The sequence below is a fragment of the Monodelphis domestica genome, chromosome 2, assembly GCF_027887165.1.
Source record: "Monodelphis domestica isolate mMonDom1 chromosome 2, mMonDom1.pri, whole genome shotgun sequence".
Lineage (NCBI taxonomy): Eukaryota > Metazoa > Chordata > Mammalia > Didelphimorphia > Didelphidae > Monodelphis > Monodelphis domestica.
This window is the reverse complement of record NC_077228.1, coordinates 533341449-533358408: the sequence shown is the minus strand read 5'-3', so window position 1 is coordinate 533358408 and position 16960 is coordinate 533341449. Positions and strand designations below refer to the sequence as shown.

The following is a 16960-nucleotide window of genomic DNA, read 5'->3' as shown; positions in this document are numbered from 1 at the left end:
AATATGGATATAAAAATAAATCCCAAGCCTGGGAATGTTGGAGCAGCTTGGAGAAGCAAAGCAGTCCCATGGCCGTAATGATTAAGATGTTTTTGACTGATCATTCGCCACCAGTCAGGATCCCTGGAGTCGCGAATGGGGCTGGACACTGACCGCGGCACGTTAGACTATGGGAACGTGCCATTTATTGATAATTGTTATAGGACTGTGATTAATTGCAGTGAGTCTTTCATGACCTCATGGAAATAGAATTCATCTTCCCAGGTGTTTGTGACATACCATTCCTGTTGAGTATGACAAAACATATATTGCTGGGGACTCCTGCGGAGTCGCAAGAAAGAAAGACTGGCATTTGAAATGCTTTTCACCTGCATGTAAACGTTGATTAATGACCTGGGATTATTTTGTTGTTGTTTTAAAGTTTGTTGAGCGGTTTTGTTCATTGTACTTTAACTGTGATATGGAAAAGATTGCATTATCTGTGCTGTTCCTAGTTAGAAAAGTGATTTGCTTTGCTTTTTGTTTCTGGTTTACTGTAGGTTTAAAAAGTTAAGCATTGTATCACAGGTGGTTGGAATTCTTCCAGATCAGTGTTTTATAATTGCCAGCAGTAAGTAGTGCAAGTCAACAAAACCACATCAGACTTAGGCAAAATGACCTTTCTTACCATAGAGAAGTTCTTTCATGAGGTTTTCTTTAGGGTCAGAATTACCTAAAGGGAAATCTGGGACTATAGATTTCAGACTCTGCTTTGGAATTGGACCAGGTAGAAATATATGGGTTGTGCAATTCTAGTTACATTTATAATAGTTGATTGAACACAATCTTAGCAAGTTTTTGTGCACAGTGTCTGATTTGCAGTCAGTGGATTTATTTTTCATTCACATACAGATATACTAAGATTTACATGGTGATCATGGAAAAGATAAAAGACTGTAAAGATGCTCTTGTTGCATCAATTTATCCTTGTTCCCTCCCGCTCCCCCACACCTCCCCCTCACCCCCAGGTGCTTGGTACTTTACTAAGTTTCATTATCTTAGTGTTTTGCATTCAAGAGGTTTTTTTCTTTTGTTTTTCTTTTAATGGTTACCCTGTTTATGCTAGAACAATAAAGGTAATGGTATATTTGACCATATGTGTTACTCAAAGAAGACAGTATGATCAAATGTGCCAAAAAAAAAAGAAAGAAAGAAAGACTGGAACATTATCAAAGCAAGGATAATGAATGTTTATTGTAAGCAGCACACCAGATTTAGAGCTCTTCTCGAGAGAAACAATCTATCCTCCCCAGAATGTGAACAGGGGAGTTAACCCATTCCCAGGATTTCATGGACCACTTTATGCAGCCTTGAACTGAGATTTCTATGTTTTGGCATACTCAGCAGAAATGTTATGTCACAAACACCTGGGAAGAGGAACTCTATTTCCATGAGGTCATGAAAGGTTCACTGCAATTAATGTTTGTGTCTGATTCTAGGATTGGATCAAAAAAGGTGCACAGACTTAACCTGAATAGTGCAAAAAGAGCACACAGGTTAACAAAAAAGAAGAAACAAATCCAGGTAGGATTGATGCACTTTTAAGCCAATACTAAAGGCTTGAACCTAGTGTGAGAATCGAGGCTGCGACGCTAGACATACATTAAGACTTAGGTCTTCTTTGTATCCACACTCTTCGTGAAAATACTTACAGACAAGTACCAAAGTTTGGCTATCATCCTCGCTCCCTCTATCCCTGAGAATGAAGGTAAAATCAGAACAGGGAATGAAACTTCCCTATTGAAATAATCTGGTCCTTTTTTTCTCTCCTATTGTATGGCAACTTCCTGTAGCCTTGGCTGCAAATGGATAAGTGAGATATTACTGCATTCTGTCCTACAGAGTTGTGGGATAAGAAATTACTTTAATTGGACCCTAATACAAGGGCCTATTAGAAATTTATTCTTGCATACTCAAAATTTTGTATACATAAATTTTTGATATTTTGATACTGATTTTGAATTCTTCTTTAAAATATATATACAATAAAAAGGGTTTAATTTTTCTATCATTATATTTTTTCTTTTGTTTTTGCTCTTTTAAAATTGACTCACACACCCCCATAACTAAACCTTGCATCCTGAGCTGAACTGGTGTTTTTTTAACACCTTCTTCAGGGGGGATTGTATTTTCATAAAATCCAAGATTTAAAACATTTTTGTTCAAGAAAGATCTTCAGGGAATAAGCTTGCTAACACCTACATCCAGAGAATGAACTGTTTGCAGATAGATACCTAAATCTTTACACTACAGTAAGATCCAGAATGAACCTTGGGGTGCAGTCGATTGAACATTTATTTTGAATATAAACTCTAATGCCAAAAGGGGACTGCCCCCAATTGGCTTTTGTGAATGCACCCAGAAAAACATTGGTTTTGCTGTCTCTCTCTCTTCTATTCCCCCCTTATCTCTAACTATTGTAGTTTTCCTCTTAGAAAGTAAAATTTTGTATATGACTGAAGTTAGAAATTTTGGGGGTGCAGGATGCTTATGTTTGGTGATCATTTCGGGAGTCTAGTCCCCCAAACATCATCGGGGGATTTTTAGATTTTCTCCATCTTGCTTGGTCTAGCACCCAGTAATGTGCACGCTCACACTACACGGGCATGTGCTAGCAAATGACAAATCAGAAACAACTGACTGTCCCCTGGGGCTGTCCTAAGAAAAAAAATGAGCCACCATTGGCACATGTGAGATGCAGGAAGTGATGTAGAGAACTGCCTCTGGAGTTGTCACTTCCTATGGAGATGACTAGACGTCAGTTTGATCCTGGAACTCAAGCTTGGAGGAGCTCCCACAGACAGCTTTCCTTGAATTGGTCATGTGAGTGAAAAGGACTGACTCCCCTTTCCCTTGGCTCTCAGGGGAAGGTCACCCTTGGCCAAAGCCTTGAACTCCTGCCTGGCTCAGCCTGAGCCAGAGCAGTTTGCGTTAACTCTTTTCCTCTTTCTTAATTTCTTCCTCCTGTTGTAATTAAATCACCATAAAACTCCATTCTGACTTGAGTGTTTCATTTAGGATTTAAGAAATTAAATCCATGGCGACGAATAATATTTATATTCAGTCTCAACCATATATATAACTTTTACAGTAATAAGAATTTTAAAAGGTAAATTGCCATTCATTTTGCTGACTGGCTAAGGAGCCAAAAACAAACAAACAAAACGGATATCCATTCCTCAACAAGAAAGATTCTAAAATTCTCTCATTTTCAACCTCACTCATGTATGAGTATTTTCAGTTTTCTGGTACACTGGATAGAGTCATACTAATCCCAGACATTCGCTAGTACTGTGACCCTAGGCAAGTCATAAGACCTCTGGTTGCTCCAGTTGCTTCACTTATAAAATGAGAATAATTATTACACTTAACCCTTATGGTTCTTATGAGAACCAAATGAGCTCATATTTATGAAGTCCACTGCACACAGTGGGTGCTATATAACTGCTATTACTTTTTTCATTATGATTTTGATTTTTACTATTTGTTCCCCAATTCTGCCTTTCTAAAACTGTAATTGTTCTCATACCTCTATTCCATTATTTCCCTGTTTAACTAAATGTATTTCCATTTGTAAAATACCCTCTTTTCCTAGGATCATTTAACAGTGAGGATCATAATCTTTTACTTCTTGAACGATCACTATATTTGTATACTAGATTCTAAGCTCTGACAACAGGGACTGTCTTTTATTTCTCTTTGTGTCTTCAGTGCCTAGATCACAGTAGGTGCTTCATTAATGTTTACTAACAAACTAGGCCAGGGCTGATACTAGGCCCCAATCTCTACCTCCATTCTGCATGCTGATGTCTTTCCTAGTAGTCAATGCTTGTTCTGGCTTCAGTATGTGACTATCTTTTTCTTGTACGTAATCACTAGACCTAACACTGAAGATCATGGAGGCTCCCGAAAGCCCCTGAAGTCTCATGCTATGAGACACCAAAGAGTCTTTATTTCTCATCTTCCTAAATTGAAGTGTTAAACATAATCATGATTCCATAGAGAAAAAGAAAGGGATTCAGCTTGAATTATGCGAACATTAGCCTTGGATTACTTCCAAGTGAGACGAATGCCATTGCTCTTATTCATGTGCTCCTCCATCATTAGGTGAACCCTGGGACCATGTCTGATCAATGTGCTGAGGCCCCATGTCCAGGGCCAGTGGAGGGCCCCTGCAATCTTCCTTTAATCAGCAGCCTGACCCCAGTATCATCAGTAGAGCAAAAGTTCCCAAAGGTATGGCTGGGGTTGACACAGCTTCCCCCAAGGACTGTTGTTTACTGATTTGGCAGTGGACACAGTTGACACCCAAGGACTGTTCTTTACTGAGTTGGCAGTGGCTGAGGGAAAATAAGGGTTGACTTTTGACTGAGGACTTTACTAAGCCAATTGCATTCATAAGGTTTCTCTCCAGTGTGAATGCTCTGATGTTTAACCATACTCTTTCTATATCTGAATGCCTTTCCACACTGATTACATTCATAAGGTTTCTCTCCAGTATGGATTCTCTGATGTACAGTAAGAGTAGACCTGTCTATAAAAGCCTTTCCACATTGTTTACATTTATAAGGTTTCTCTCCAGTGTGGATTCTCTGATGTATAGAAAGCCTGTTCCTCCGCATAAAAGTCTTTCCACACAGATTACATTCAAAAGGTTTCTCTCCAGTGTGGATTCTCCGATGTATGGTGAGACTGGCCCTTTCTGTGAATGTTTTCCCACAATGGTTACATTCATGAGGTGTTTCTCCAGTGTGGATTCTCTGATGTTTAACTATACTTTTCCTACATCTAAAAGCCTTTCCACATTGATAACATTCATAAGGTTTCTCTCCAGTGTGAATGCTCTGATGTTTAACCATACTCTTTCTATATCTGAATGCCTTTCCACATTGATTACATTCATAAGGTTTCTCTCCAGTATGGATTCTTTGATGTAGATTAAGAAGGTACCTGCGTCTGAAACCCTTTCCACATTGATTACATTCAAAAGGAGTCTCACCAGTGTGGATTCTTTGATGGATCGTAAGACCAGACTTCTGTGAAAAAGCCTTTCCACATTGATTACATTCATAAGGTTTCTCTCCAGTATGGATTCTCTGATGTACAGTAAGCCTGTTCCTTCGTATAAAAGTCTTTCCACACAGATTACATTCAAAAGGTTTCTCTCCAGTGTGGATTCTCTGATGTACGGTAAGACTGGCCCTCTCTGTAAATGTTTTCCCACAATGGTTACATTCATAAGGTTTTTCTCCAGTGTGGATTCTCTGATGTACAATAAGAGCAGCTCTCTTTGCAATTTTTTTACCACATTGATTACATTCGTAAGGCTTCCCTCCAGTATGGATTCTCTGATGTAGCTTGAGATAGTCTCTACGTCTGAAAGCCTTTCCACACAGATTACATTCAAAAGGTTTCTCTCCAGTGTGAATTGTCTGATGTACGGTGAGACTGGCCCTCTCTTTGAATGTTTTCCCACAATGGTTACATTCATAAGGTTTTTCTCCAGTGTGGATTCTCTGATGTACAGTAAGAATGGACCTGTCTATAAAAGCCTTTCCACATTGATCACATTTATAAGGTTTCTCTCCAGTGTGAATGCTCTGATGTTTAACCATACTCTTTCTATATCTGAATGCCTTTCCACACTGATTACATTCAAAAGGTTTCTCTCCAGTGTGGATTCTCTGATGTACGGTGAGAGTGGCCCTCTGTGTGAATGTTTTCCCACAATGGTAACATTTATAAGGTTTTTCTCTAGTGTGAGTGCTCTGATGTTCAACCATACTCTTTCTATATTTGAATGCCTTTCCACACTGATTACATTCATACGGTTTTTCTCCAGTATGGATTCTCTGATGTACAGTGAGACTGGACCTCTCTTTGAATGCTTTCCCACAATGGTTACATTCATAAGGTTTTTCTCCAGTGTGGATTCTCTGATGTACAGTAAGAGCAGCTCTCTTTGCAAATGTTTTACCACATTGATTACATTCAAAAGGTTTCCGTTCAGTGTGGAATTTCTGATGTACATCAAAGTTTTCTCTCCAAGTGGAATCACAGGCACCATCACCAACACATCTTTGCTTCTGAGTTTCTTCCCCAGAAAGGTGTAGCTCTGCAGTCATCTCTTTCATTTCAAGTCTGATCTTTCCTTCTGAAAGAAACAAACAACATATACCCATAGTCACCTAGACATATATATATATCCCTTTTCCTCCACTGGCAGAATAAAAACTGATTTTCATTCTATTTCCCCAGGCAAAGAGAAAAGTCTACAAACATAAATGGGCAGAATCAATCATTCCAATGTGCCATTAGCTCACAACTAAAGGCTGACTTCACTGACAGAGTTTTACTCACGATCATATTAGATCCTTACAAGAAACTTGGAGCACAGGCAGGGGAAGCATTCTCATTGCATTCACAGCTCAGGCCATGAGCTCAGAGTGTCTGAGTGATTTGACCAAATCCTAAACTCTAAGTCTAGAACTCAAACTCCATAACTTTGTCTTTCCTTTTCACTTTGACTGTCTGTACTCTCATTCCACTATTCACAGATATTATACTACTTGGTGCACATATATGGAATGTTTCTATTATCTCATGATGTATCATCTGTAAGCATAATATGATTTTCTTTTTTTTTTAAACCTTTACCTTCAGTCTTGTAATCAATACTATGTATTGGTTCCAAGGCAGAGGAGTGGCAAGGGCTAGGCAATGGGGGTGCAGTAACTTCCCAGGGTCACACAGCTAGGAAGTGTCTGGGGCCAGATTTGAACCTAGAACTTCCTGTCTCTAGGCCTAACTCTCAATCCACTGAGCCACCCAGATGCCCCCATAATGTAATTTTCTGAGAGATCATGTTCAATATGATCTTTTCAGTTACAATAACTGAGATCACATAATGAATGCCAACACTAGTTTTTTCTATTGACCTGAGACATAAGGAATTTACTTTTCTGGAATAGTCATTACTTATTTCTTTTTAAAAAATTTATCCTTAAATGCCACTGATAACTAAAATAAAAATACATTCCTTATAATAAACACCATTTAAAAAAATGAAAGACATTAGGGGGCACCTGGGTGGTTCAGTGGATAAAGAGCCCGGTCTAGAGATGGGAGATCCTGAGTTCAAAATCTGGCCTCTAAACACATCCTAGCTGGGTGATCGCTGGGCAAGTCACTCAACCACTTTGCCTAAACATTCCCATTCTTCTGCATTATTAGTTCTAAGACAGAAGGTAAGAGATTAAAAAAAATGAATGCCATTTTCTGTATCTGAAAATGTGTGTCTCATACAGGAACTTGAATCCATCAACTTTTTTTTTGGAAGGAAGTGCAAAGCCTGCTTCACTCTTAGTCCTCTTGCAGCTTTTCCCATTTAGTGGGAAGCCCTTGGAGGTTCCCACTGTGACCCAAGAGATGTGAGCTAAATTGTGTTACTGGCACCTCAAACAGTAAAGAGTTGGCTAGTTTTGTTGGGAAGCTATTTTTCCTCTGGGATAAGCATGTACTTGTTTCAACTTTAATAAATTTCTTTCTGCAGTGATTCCAACCATTATAGTGGAGGATATAATGCTTTTGGGGTTCATGCAGTGATTAGACTAATCCCTAAATGCTTTTGACTATAGGCACCATGTCCTTTCTGTTACCCAATTGCACATCAAATTCTTTCCAAACTTCTGGGAAGGTTGAACATTTATGTGTGAGAAGATCATTTACAGCAGTCCTAGGGTCCTGCCCAAGACCTTGCATTCCTGGAGCTACCTCTAGTAAGAGAATCTTTAAATGTTTAGGCTCCATATGTAGAACGATTCATTGGGGGGAGGTGTCACGTTAAATCTCCTAGAACACGCAAGTGAGGAGATTTAGCATGCTGGTCTCCCAAGAATCAAAGAGGAGACTGTGAAAGGAAATATGCCCTTCCCCCTTTTAACTACATGTACCTCGCATAGGACCTGGAAGCAAGGACCATGTGAGGGAAATCAAGGGGTAGATTAGGTGATGAGGATAGAATGGCAGCCAGAAAAAGTCAGCAATGGAGACAAGAATGTCAAGAGAGAAGGGGGATGGGCAATGTTCCCCTGCACAGCACCACTGGGAGCCACAGGCAAATTAGAAAGCATGGCTGGCTCTGGAGATGTCATGTATGAGAGTTAGTGGAGAATGAATAGGAGAATAAATTTGATAAAGTGAGGTAGGAGTGAATTTTGGCCTCTTCTCTTCCATGTTTGTTGCTAACCAGACCTGCCTGTGAGGGTGGTTAGGGGCTCTCTAGGAGGCCATTGAATAGCCAGCTAAATGAAGCAATAAGGAAAATACCTTTATATTTCTCATTCTTATTTTTCCATCTTTCTTTTCCCCCTACTATCTTTGATTAATATAAATACTAATTTATGGCTAGTCTCCTAATTTTAATTATCACATTTTTGGCAACTATGGAGGGATCAGATGTTATAGAATTACTTCACGCTCTGTTAACAGATGGCGAAAGGAACATGATCCTTTCCATTGTGAACGGATCTCAAAATAATGATGCAGTATGTTGGCCCCTAGAAAACTTGAAATGGAATTTTAATTCTGCCAAAGATTACATCCATCTATGTGAGAGTAGAAATGCATTATTAAAGGGAATGAAAGCTTGCTCTGACAGGCCAAGTAATTGGACTAAATTCGATGACCTCAGCCAGGGAGAGAATAAGAGACCATCTCAGTTTTATGACGGTTCTATGACAGTTGAACTAGGTTCTAGGTATCTTGGCAAGGATGTCTCCAGAGGGATAGATGCCAGACTCATAAGGATTCATTTTGTAAAGAATCATTCCTGAGAGATTAAGGACTATTTTAAGAACAATTGCCCAGACTGGCCCATCATGGACATAGAAAAGCTAAAGAGGACAACAGCATGTCTTTGAGGGCTGTGAAAGATGAAATAGAGAGAAAGCTGAAAAAAGAGGAACTGGAGAGAGTAAGAAAGGAAAAAAACTAGGGGGCAGCTGGGTAGCTCAGTGGATTGAGAGCCAGGCCTAGAGACGGGAGATCCTAGGTTCAAATCTGGCCTCAGACACTTCCCAGCTGTGTGACCCTGGGAAAGTCACTTGACCCCCATTGCCTAGTCCTTACCACTCTTCTGCCTTGGAGCCAATACACAGTATTGACTCCAAGACGGAAGATAAGGGTTTTAAAAAAAAGAAAAAAAAGAAAGGAAAAAACTGAATAAGAGGTGAAATTAAAGAAGGAAAAATATGAATTAAAAAAGCAAATAAAAGAAAGAGCTGAAAGACAGACAGAGGTCATAGCTCCTTTAAGGGAATCCATGAAGCAACCAATGCAATGCTCCTTTTGTGGGAAACAAGGACATGTAGCTATGAGTTGTAGAATGAGAAACAGAAGTAGGAGAAATAATAATAATAATAATATTAATAATGATAGATCCTCCAATAGATACTGTGATTGTAATGGGATAAATTATAACTCGATTCATAACAATCCTCAAGGAATCTATAATTATTGTGGAGCACCACAGAGAAATTGTCAGAATGACCAAAGTGATGGCTAGAGGTATGGCCAAAGGAATCAAGATATATGATGATAGTCGGGAGGGGAAGGGACCTCAAGAAGTCTGGAGGTGAATTTTAAGCCTGTTCAGACCTCACTGTTCTCCTCTCCACAGTGAAGAAATCTGAAATGAAATCTTAAATAGAGATCTACACCCAGAAGACAAGGTATAAATACTGTTAACCACTGAAACAGCTACCTAAATCATAGAAAAGGTCTCTTGGATACATTCCTTGCATGTAAAACGGGTACTTTCTACTGACACTGAGTGACATCCTGTCACATATAATGCATTTGCTGCCTTTTCTTTAGCTTTAATTTTGCTTTTAAGTTTACATATTAATCTAATATTACCTTGAGTTAATATGTTTGGGTTAATGGCTATGTGTTTTTACATTGTCCTTATTTGTATGCTCTTCCTATGATTGGACTAGGGATAATGCCATTATAAAAGTCCATAGACAAGTTGGACAAACTCTTTTCCATGGCAAAGCTATTGGTCCCTGTGGATGCTGGGTCTGTCACTGGATCCATCAGAACTCTGTTTTGTCATGAGCAACAATTCCAGTCCACAGAAAGGAGACGCTACCACAGCTTGCATCATAGGAAGGTCACATATTACTAAAACAGCCTTTTGCTCCTTTTTCCTTTGTTAACTGTTACATAGATGATGGATGATCTCCATCAAAATGGTTACAACCTGTATCAGTAACCTTTGAGAAATTTAAAAAACTGAAAATAACAGTTGATTTGAATCGGTCTTCAGAAGTGTTTTTTAGATATCTAGGACCACCATTACCTCAGACTGATCATTTCCCTACCTTTGACTAGTGTCTGACAAGAGACATGGGCCCGTTACGTACCAGTAAGTATATGGGTGACAAAGTGAAGTGCAACCTCACCATTCCATTCCTACCTCCACATTCATGTGTGCTAGAGCAAAGCTTAGAAATGCGATGGACGGGACACATGAATACATGTCTTTTATGACTGTTATGGTCTCATCCCGGTGGATTTCCCATGGGGTTTGGTGAGCCCCGGACAGTTTTAGGTTGGTAATTCTTCAGCATATTCTACTCTTCCCCCGGGGTGGTATGATACTTGTGGTTGGACTTATGTTATTCCACCTGTATCAGTGCACAATCACTATATTGGTCAGGTAGACAAGTCCATGGCCAGAAATCTGGGGTCTTGCTGGCATTCTAGACCCAAGAGGCCAAGGTCAAATTCAGCAGCATCCTCATCAATAGCACAGAGGTTTTTCTGCCCACTCCTGCCAATCTTTGGAATGATGGCAGTAATAGACTCTGTTAGAAACATCTCAGCGGAGGTTGAAAGATTGTCTCAAGACACAGCTCAAGCCATCTCTCAAACAGCGGAGGCCATCTCTTTCCTACAAGAAGAGACTGACTCCTTAGCAAAGACAGTTCTACAACATCAGCTGGCCCTTGACATGGTTACAATTGCATCAGGAGGTACATGTGCCTTTATTAATCAATTTTGTTGTTCTTATGTAAACAGATCTGGAGATATTGTGACAAACATTCACGAGCTTGAAGGGATTTTTAATGTCGCACAAGTTGCTGTAGAGACTCATGGATGCAGGGTACTGGTTTATTTGCTACTATAATCAAATGGACTCATAATTTTGGGAATTGTGATACTGTTAGAATTTGTATTAGCTGTTTTACTACTGTTTATAACAAGTTTTACCTTGTGAAAAAATTATGTACACACACTGTGGATCCTGGCCAAGTTAGAGAAGAAATTGAGCTCGCTTTTGAGTGAGGAATCCTTGTATTATGTCTCTTTGACTAACCCATTGTCACATGGCATGTGCAAGATGAGTTTCTGGTTGTTTTTTTAATTACTTTTCTCTATATTTCCAATGGGAAATTTGATTTTTTTCTTAATTTTTACTTGAGTATATGGAATCAGAATTAATGTTTTTTATTTTGAAAGATAAGTTTGCAATGCCTGTTAGCCCTAATACTAATGCATACCCAAAAGATTTAGACTATGAAAAGCTGCCATTGAGTGTGAAGTATTATAGGACTTTAATTAATATTTGTATCTGATTCCTGAAGAAGGGATTACTAAGGAGCTACTGTACAGTGAAAAGAAGCACAAGGTCAAGGAGACCAACAATCCTTGTGGGATTGATAATGATATATGCCAAGACAGAGGACTTCTTTTGGGGATGGAGGAAGCAGCTGCATGGCAAAATCAGACAGTGGACTTCTTTGTGCCAGGTTTCTACACAAGTAATTTCATTTGGTTTTCATTCTGGCTCCCCTCTCCCTGAGATTGAAGGTAAAATCAGACCAGGGAATAGTACTTCCCTTTTACCTCACACTTTCTCCCTTTATCTCTTTTATAGTATGGCAATTTTCTTTAGTCCCTGATGCCAGTGGGTAAGTGCAATATTGCTGCAGTTATCCTGCATGTTTGCAGGATATAAGCTACTTCAATTGGGCCTTGCTGGTGATTCAAGGACTTGTTATGGTTAATTTTTCCTCGTAATTTTATACACATAGGATTTTGATATGTATTTTTATCTAGACTTTTATTTTATTTTATTTATTTCCTTTATCTAGATTGTTTTTTACTCTTCTTTTGGTTTTGGGGTTTTGAGATTGTTTTGTTTTGTTTTAGGAATTGCTTCATATACCTCATAGCTCAGTCATGTATCCTGGGCTGATTCTGGTGTTGGTCAACACCTTCCTAAGGGAGACATTGTGTAATTATGCTAAAACCCAAGGATTGAGATCTTTTAAAGCCATTTTAAGGAAAAGAAGATCACCAACACCTTGAATCAAAAAAGTGAATCTTCTGGAAAAGATGTCATAAGGATGCCTACAGAAATCACACACTACATCAAGAGATCCAAAATGAAGTTTGGGATATAATGAACTAAACTGAACGGGTTTGAACTTATCATTTATTCAGAATGTAAATTCTTATGCCAAAGGGGAGTCTCCCCTAATGGACTTTTTGTCAATGTCTCTATCAATCATTTTTTGTTTTCTTTCTTTTTTCTTTCTTTCCCTTGAATCCCCCAAATTGTTGTAATTCCCTCTTTGTAAGGTGTAATACTTTAGATATCTCTAGTACCCGTGTGGAATGATTCATTGGGGAGACCTGATATGTTAATCTCCTAAAGAACCCAAAGGATGAGATTTACCATGCTGGTCTCCCAAAGAATCAAAAGGGGCATTATGTGAAGAGAATTTATACCCCTCTCTTAGGGTCCTACATGGGATGCTGTCCTGCCTGCATCTTTGTATCCCTGCAGCTACGTCATTTATGTCACCCAGGTTGGTCACCTAGGTACATCTCCTAATGTAGGCTACATGACTCTGAAATTGATCCAGAAAAATTTAAATTATTTAGGCGACTTGGATCTCCACCACCCTTCTATCCTCAGGATCAGACCATAGGAGATGCTTAATCAATACTACTGACCGATTGCCTAGACCCAGGACTGATCCCATCAAGACCATTAAACAACAAGGAAGGGTAGAAAATTTAATGCTGATGGAGCAGCTGCTTTTCAAAGACTCACCTATACAAGTGCCTGTCCCAGCTTCTCCCTCTTGATTCTGTACATCTTCTCTCTTCAACAGGAAGAGCAAATCTAGTTTGGAAACGGGAATCCCTGCAACATGGAGAGAATAAAAAGCTGAGTTCAAAGAACTATCTGAGAATTCAAAAGTTTTAAAATAAAATTTTTCTGAATTTCTTCTGTTTTCAGAACACCTCAATTTCTTATAATATTCCAACTTTTTCTCGCTATCAAAAAGTAATTCCTTATCACAAAAAAGAAATTTTAATAAAAAAGAGGAAGATAAAAGCATTGGGTAAAATCAATCACTATGTCAAAAAAATGTGGCATCATATGCAAAGTTCCAGATCTCTCAGTCTGCAGGCTACAAATAATCAATCAAGAAGAAATGGAAAATCAGGCAAGTATGGAAATGTAGAGGGACTGTGTTGTAATACAAGGCAGGATGGGTCAAAATTTCACTTACATTAAGGCTAGCCATCCAAAGTCTGTCATAATCAGGACAATACACATTTCCCAACAATTTAAAAATTCAAAACAAAATAAATACAAACTAAAACAATAAATCCACATGTAGCATTAAAGGCTATCCTGCTAGTCAGCAATGCCTTCTGGTTCTTGATTTCTATGCATCTCAAAAACATATTTTAAAAGATCTTTTCTTTCTTTCTCCTTAGCACTCAGAGCCCCAGGATCCACACACAGTTCTCCTGCTTCAACCAAAATGAGAGGGAAAACCCCTCATCCCAAATGTGCCCAGTCAAGCCCTGGCTACACTTTCACTCAGGCCCTGACTGGTCAAGGAGGAGGAGGTAGATTCCTCCCCATTTCCAAGTGCCACTCAAAGCTCTCCCTCTGCCACCATCACTTGCTAATCTCTCCTCCTCTGAAGTTCATTCAATAGAAAACTACCATCCAGGCTAAGGTTTGGCAGCTCTTTCTCTATTGACCTCTGGGCCCTTCATCTCCTTCCTCCATGAGTTCAGTGCCTACCTGGCTCAGTCTTTCTTTCCTGCCCACCCAAGAACACACAAAGTCAGAGCCTTGACCTTGCCGTCATCCACAAATGCACCACTTCCCTGCTCGGGAACCCTGACATCCCCTTTTCTCTCTGGGATCTCCATCTGTCCTTGCCATGACCTCCATTTCCCCCATCCCTCAGTCCTTCCCGGGCCATCCTCCCTGCACTAATTTACTCTCTACCCTCACCCATGTTGATCCCAGGAACAGTCTGACTTTCCATCATCCTCTTCTCTCGAGTCCATTGGCTCCTTATGCTGGAGCTGATCTCATGCTGCCAAGCCTCAGCCTCGGTTACTCTCCCCTCGCTCCTACTCACCTGCAGCTGAACAAAGCTAAGGAAAAATCATCAGACTGTGCTGACTGGATCCACCACAAATTGACATTACATCCTCTTCACTGGGCCCTCGGTATACTCAGGAAAACCTCTTTTATTTTTAAAGCCTTACCTTGCCTTAGATTCAATACCATGTATTGGTTCCAAGGCAAAAGAGCCATACGGGCTAGGTAATGAGGATTAAGTGACTTGTACAGGGTCACCTAGCCAGGAAGTGTCTAAAGCCAGATTTGAACCTAAGACCTCCTGTCTCTAAATCCAGGTTCTCAATCCATTAAGCCACCGAGCTACCCGCCCCCCCCCCCCAAGCCTCTAATACCCCACCTCAGTGACTCACTATCCCACTCACCACAGGAGATTATACAAATTCTTTTCTGCCTGAGCTCAGAACATTGCTAAACAAACTAGGCTGGTCCCCCAGAGCTCCCCCTCTTCTCCCCTCCCATCACTCAGATGCCTTCTAACAGCATCTCTCCCTTCACCTCTGTCTCATATAATGAAGGGGCCATTCTCCTGAACAAGGATGACTGCTCCATGTGCACAAGTGATCTCATTACGTCCTCGGTTCTGCTACAGACTGTCCACTTATCTTCAGTCATTCTCTCTCTGCTTCTCCCTGCCTACATTGCCACATCTCCCCTATTTGTGAAGACCCACCAGTCTCTCCTGCCTGCTGTCCCCTCTCTCTCCTCTTCTGTGGCTAACCTCCCTGAGGAGCCCACCCAGAACAGATACTCCAACTCCTTCCCTCTCACTCTGTCCTTAACTCTTTACAGGTTAGATTCCAAACTCATGATTCAATGGGAAGTGCTCTCTAAAGTCACTGATGATGTCTCAATGGCCAATTCCAATGGCCTTTTTCTAACCTCTTCTTTGACCTCAACAGCCTTTGATACTGTGCATCACCCTCTCTTCCTGCCCTTTCTCTTCTCTAATTGCCTCTCTACTCAGTGACACTCCTCTATCCCGATTCTCCTCTTACCAAGAGGATGACTCCTTCTCAGTAACCAGAGGTTCTAGAGTAGAGAAGGCACATCAGAGGAAAGGAGCCAGAAGAGCTCAATTCATACAAAGCAAAGACCTCTTTCCCAGAAACACAGAACAGAAACATTTTGCCTACTGGCCACAAAGGATTTGGGATTGTTGGAAAAGAATTTCTCTCTCCATTATTGTCTTTTCTTTAAATGTCAGAACTCAGGGACCTGGAGGTCGAAGACCACCGAGTAATTCTGGTATAGACAAGACCTCAGAGAATGGAAGTTAAGAAAATAACAAGACAGGAAATTTATTGCATAGGCATTGGACCCCTGGGCAGCCCAGGGAAATTAAGAAATGATGATTGGTTCCTGAGATATGATGTGAGAGAGCTAGTGGGTGGAGAAAACAGCTTATAAGTGGAAGACCAAGAGGTCTTTGGAGTCTTCTGGCTAGAGCGTGGAACCTGGAGGAACTCTTGTCATTGCTCAGCTTTAATACATCATGGTCACCAATAGAGTAGAGAGCTAATGAACTTTCTACCTCTTTCCTACCTTTCCCTCTCGTTGTTACTACTACTACTACTACTACTACTACTACTACTACGACTACGACTACGACTACGACTACTACTACTACTACTACTACTATGATTTAATAAAATTATAAAGCTATTAGCAGTCTCATCATTTAATTTTCATTATTACAGATTCTCCCTATAGGATGTGTGGCCTTATGTAATTAGACAAAATTTATTTAGACCTTTCAAAGTCTACAGCAAATGAGCTTGCAAAAATTCCAACATACTGACACTGATTCACAGGGGCTGGTTCTGCTTACCTATAGAGACCAGGTTCTCATAGTTCTCCAACATCACATTCCTGTGCAGGGCCATCTGGGCAGGATCCAGGTGTCTCCACTCTTCCCAGGTGAACTCCACAGCCACATCCTTGAATGTCAAAGATTCCTGAATGGAACACATTCCTGCTTAATCAGGACAAGTCCTCTAAAAATATTTCTTCATTATCCACATGCTCTCTGCCTCACTTGATACTGAACTCATGAGCCAGTGCATGAGTTTCCTGATCTTTTTCCCAACAATGAACCCCAAAAGTATCATGTCATTTACTCAAGGACCAAACCACACCACAGAATGAGTCTTCACTTTCCAATCAGATGGACAACACAAATATCAGCAAACACATACCAAATATTAATTTCTACCATATAGCAATCATTCTCCAATTCTGATAAACCTCTTCAGGACTGATTTTCTCAGAAGGAGAATATCCTAAATGGTCCAACAGGCTAAGAATTCTTCCCATTCCAACTCCGAAGTGCATGTTGCTTTCTCTCCTAGGTCAGCATTTCAAATCTTAATACAGAACAGACCAAAACAAAACTCAGTTCTCCATGTTATAATAATTATTAACTAGGTACAATGTGCAATCAGTGATCTT

At 40.0% G+C, this 16960-nt stretch overlaps 1 protein-coding gene across 2 annotated transcripts in view; it reads right to left on the bottom strand.

Moving 5' to 3' along the window:
* Positions 1-1205: 1205 nt before the first annotated feature.
* LOC100025446 (zinc finger protein 260-like) overlaps positions 1206-16960 on the bottom strand; it is a 31224-nt gene continuing 15469 nt past the window's right edge. For both annotated transcript variants that reach the window (XM_007486152.3, XM_056814406.1), the window contains 3 exons: positions 16341-16467; positions 13169-13261; positions 1206-6193 (listed from right to left, as the gene is read on the bottom strand). In XM_007486152.3, the coding sequence (XP_007486214.2) occupies positions 4362-6193; positions 13169-13261; positions 16341-16467 (2052 nt within the window). In that variant the 3' untranslated portion in view covers positions 1206-4361. The remainder of the gene's footprint in view (positions 6194-13168; positions 13262-16340; positions 16468-16960) is intronic.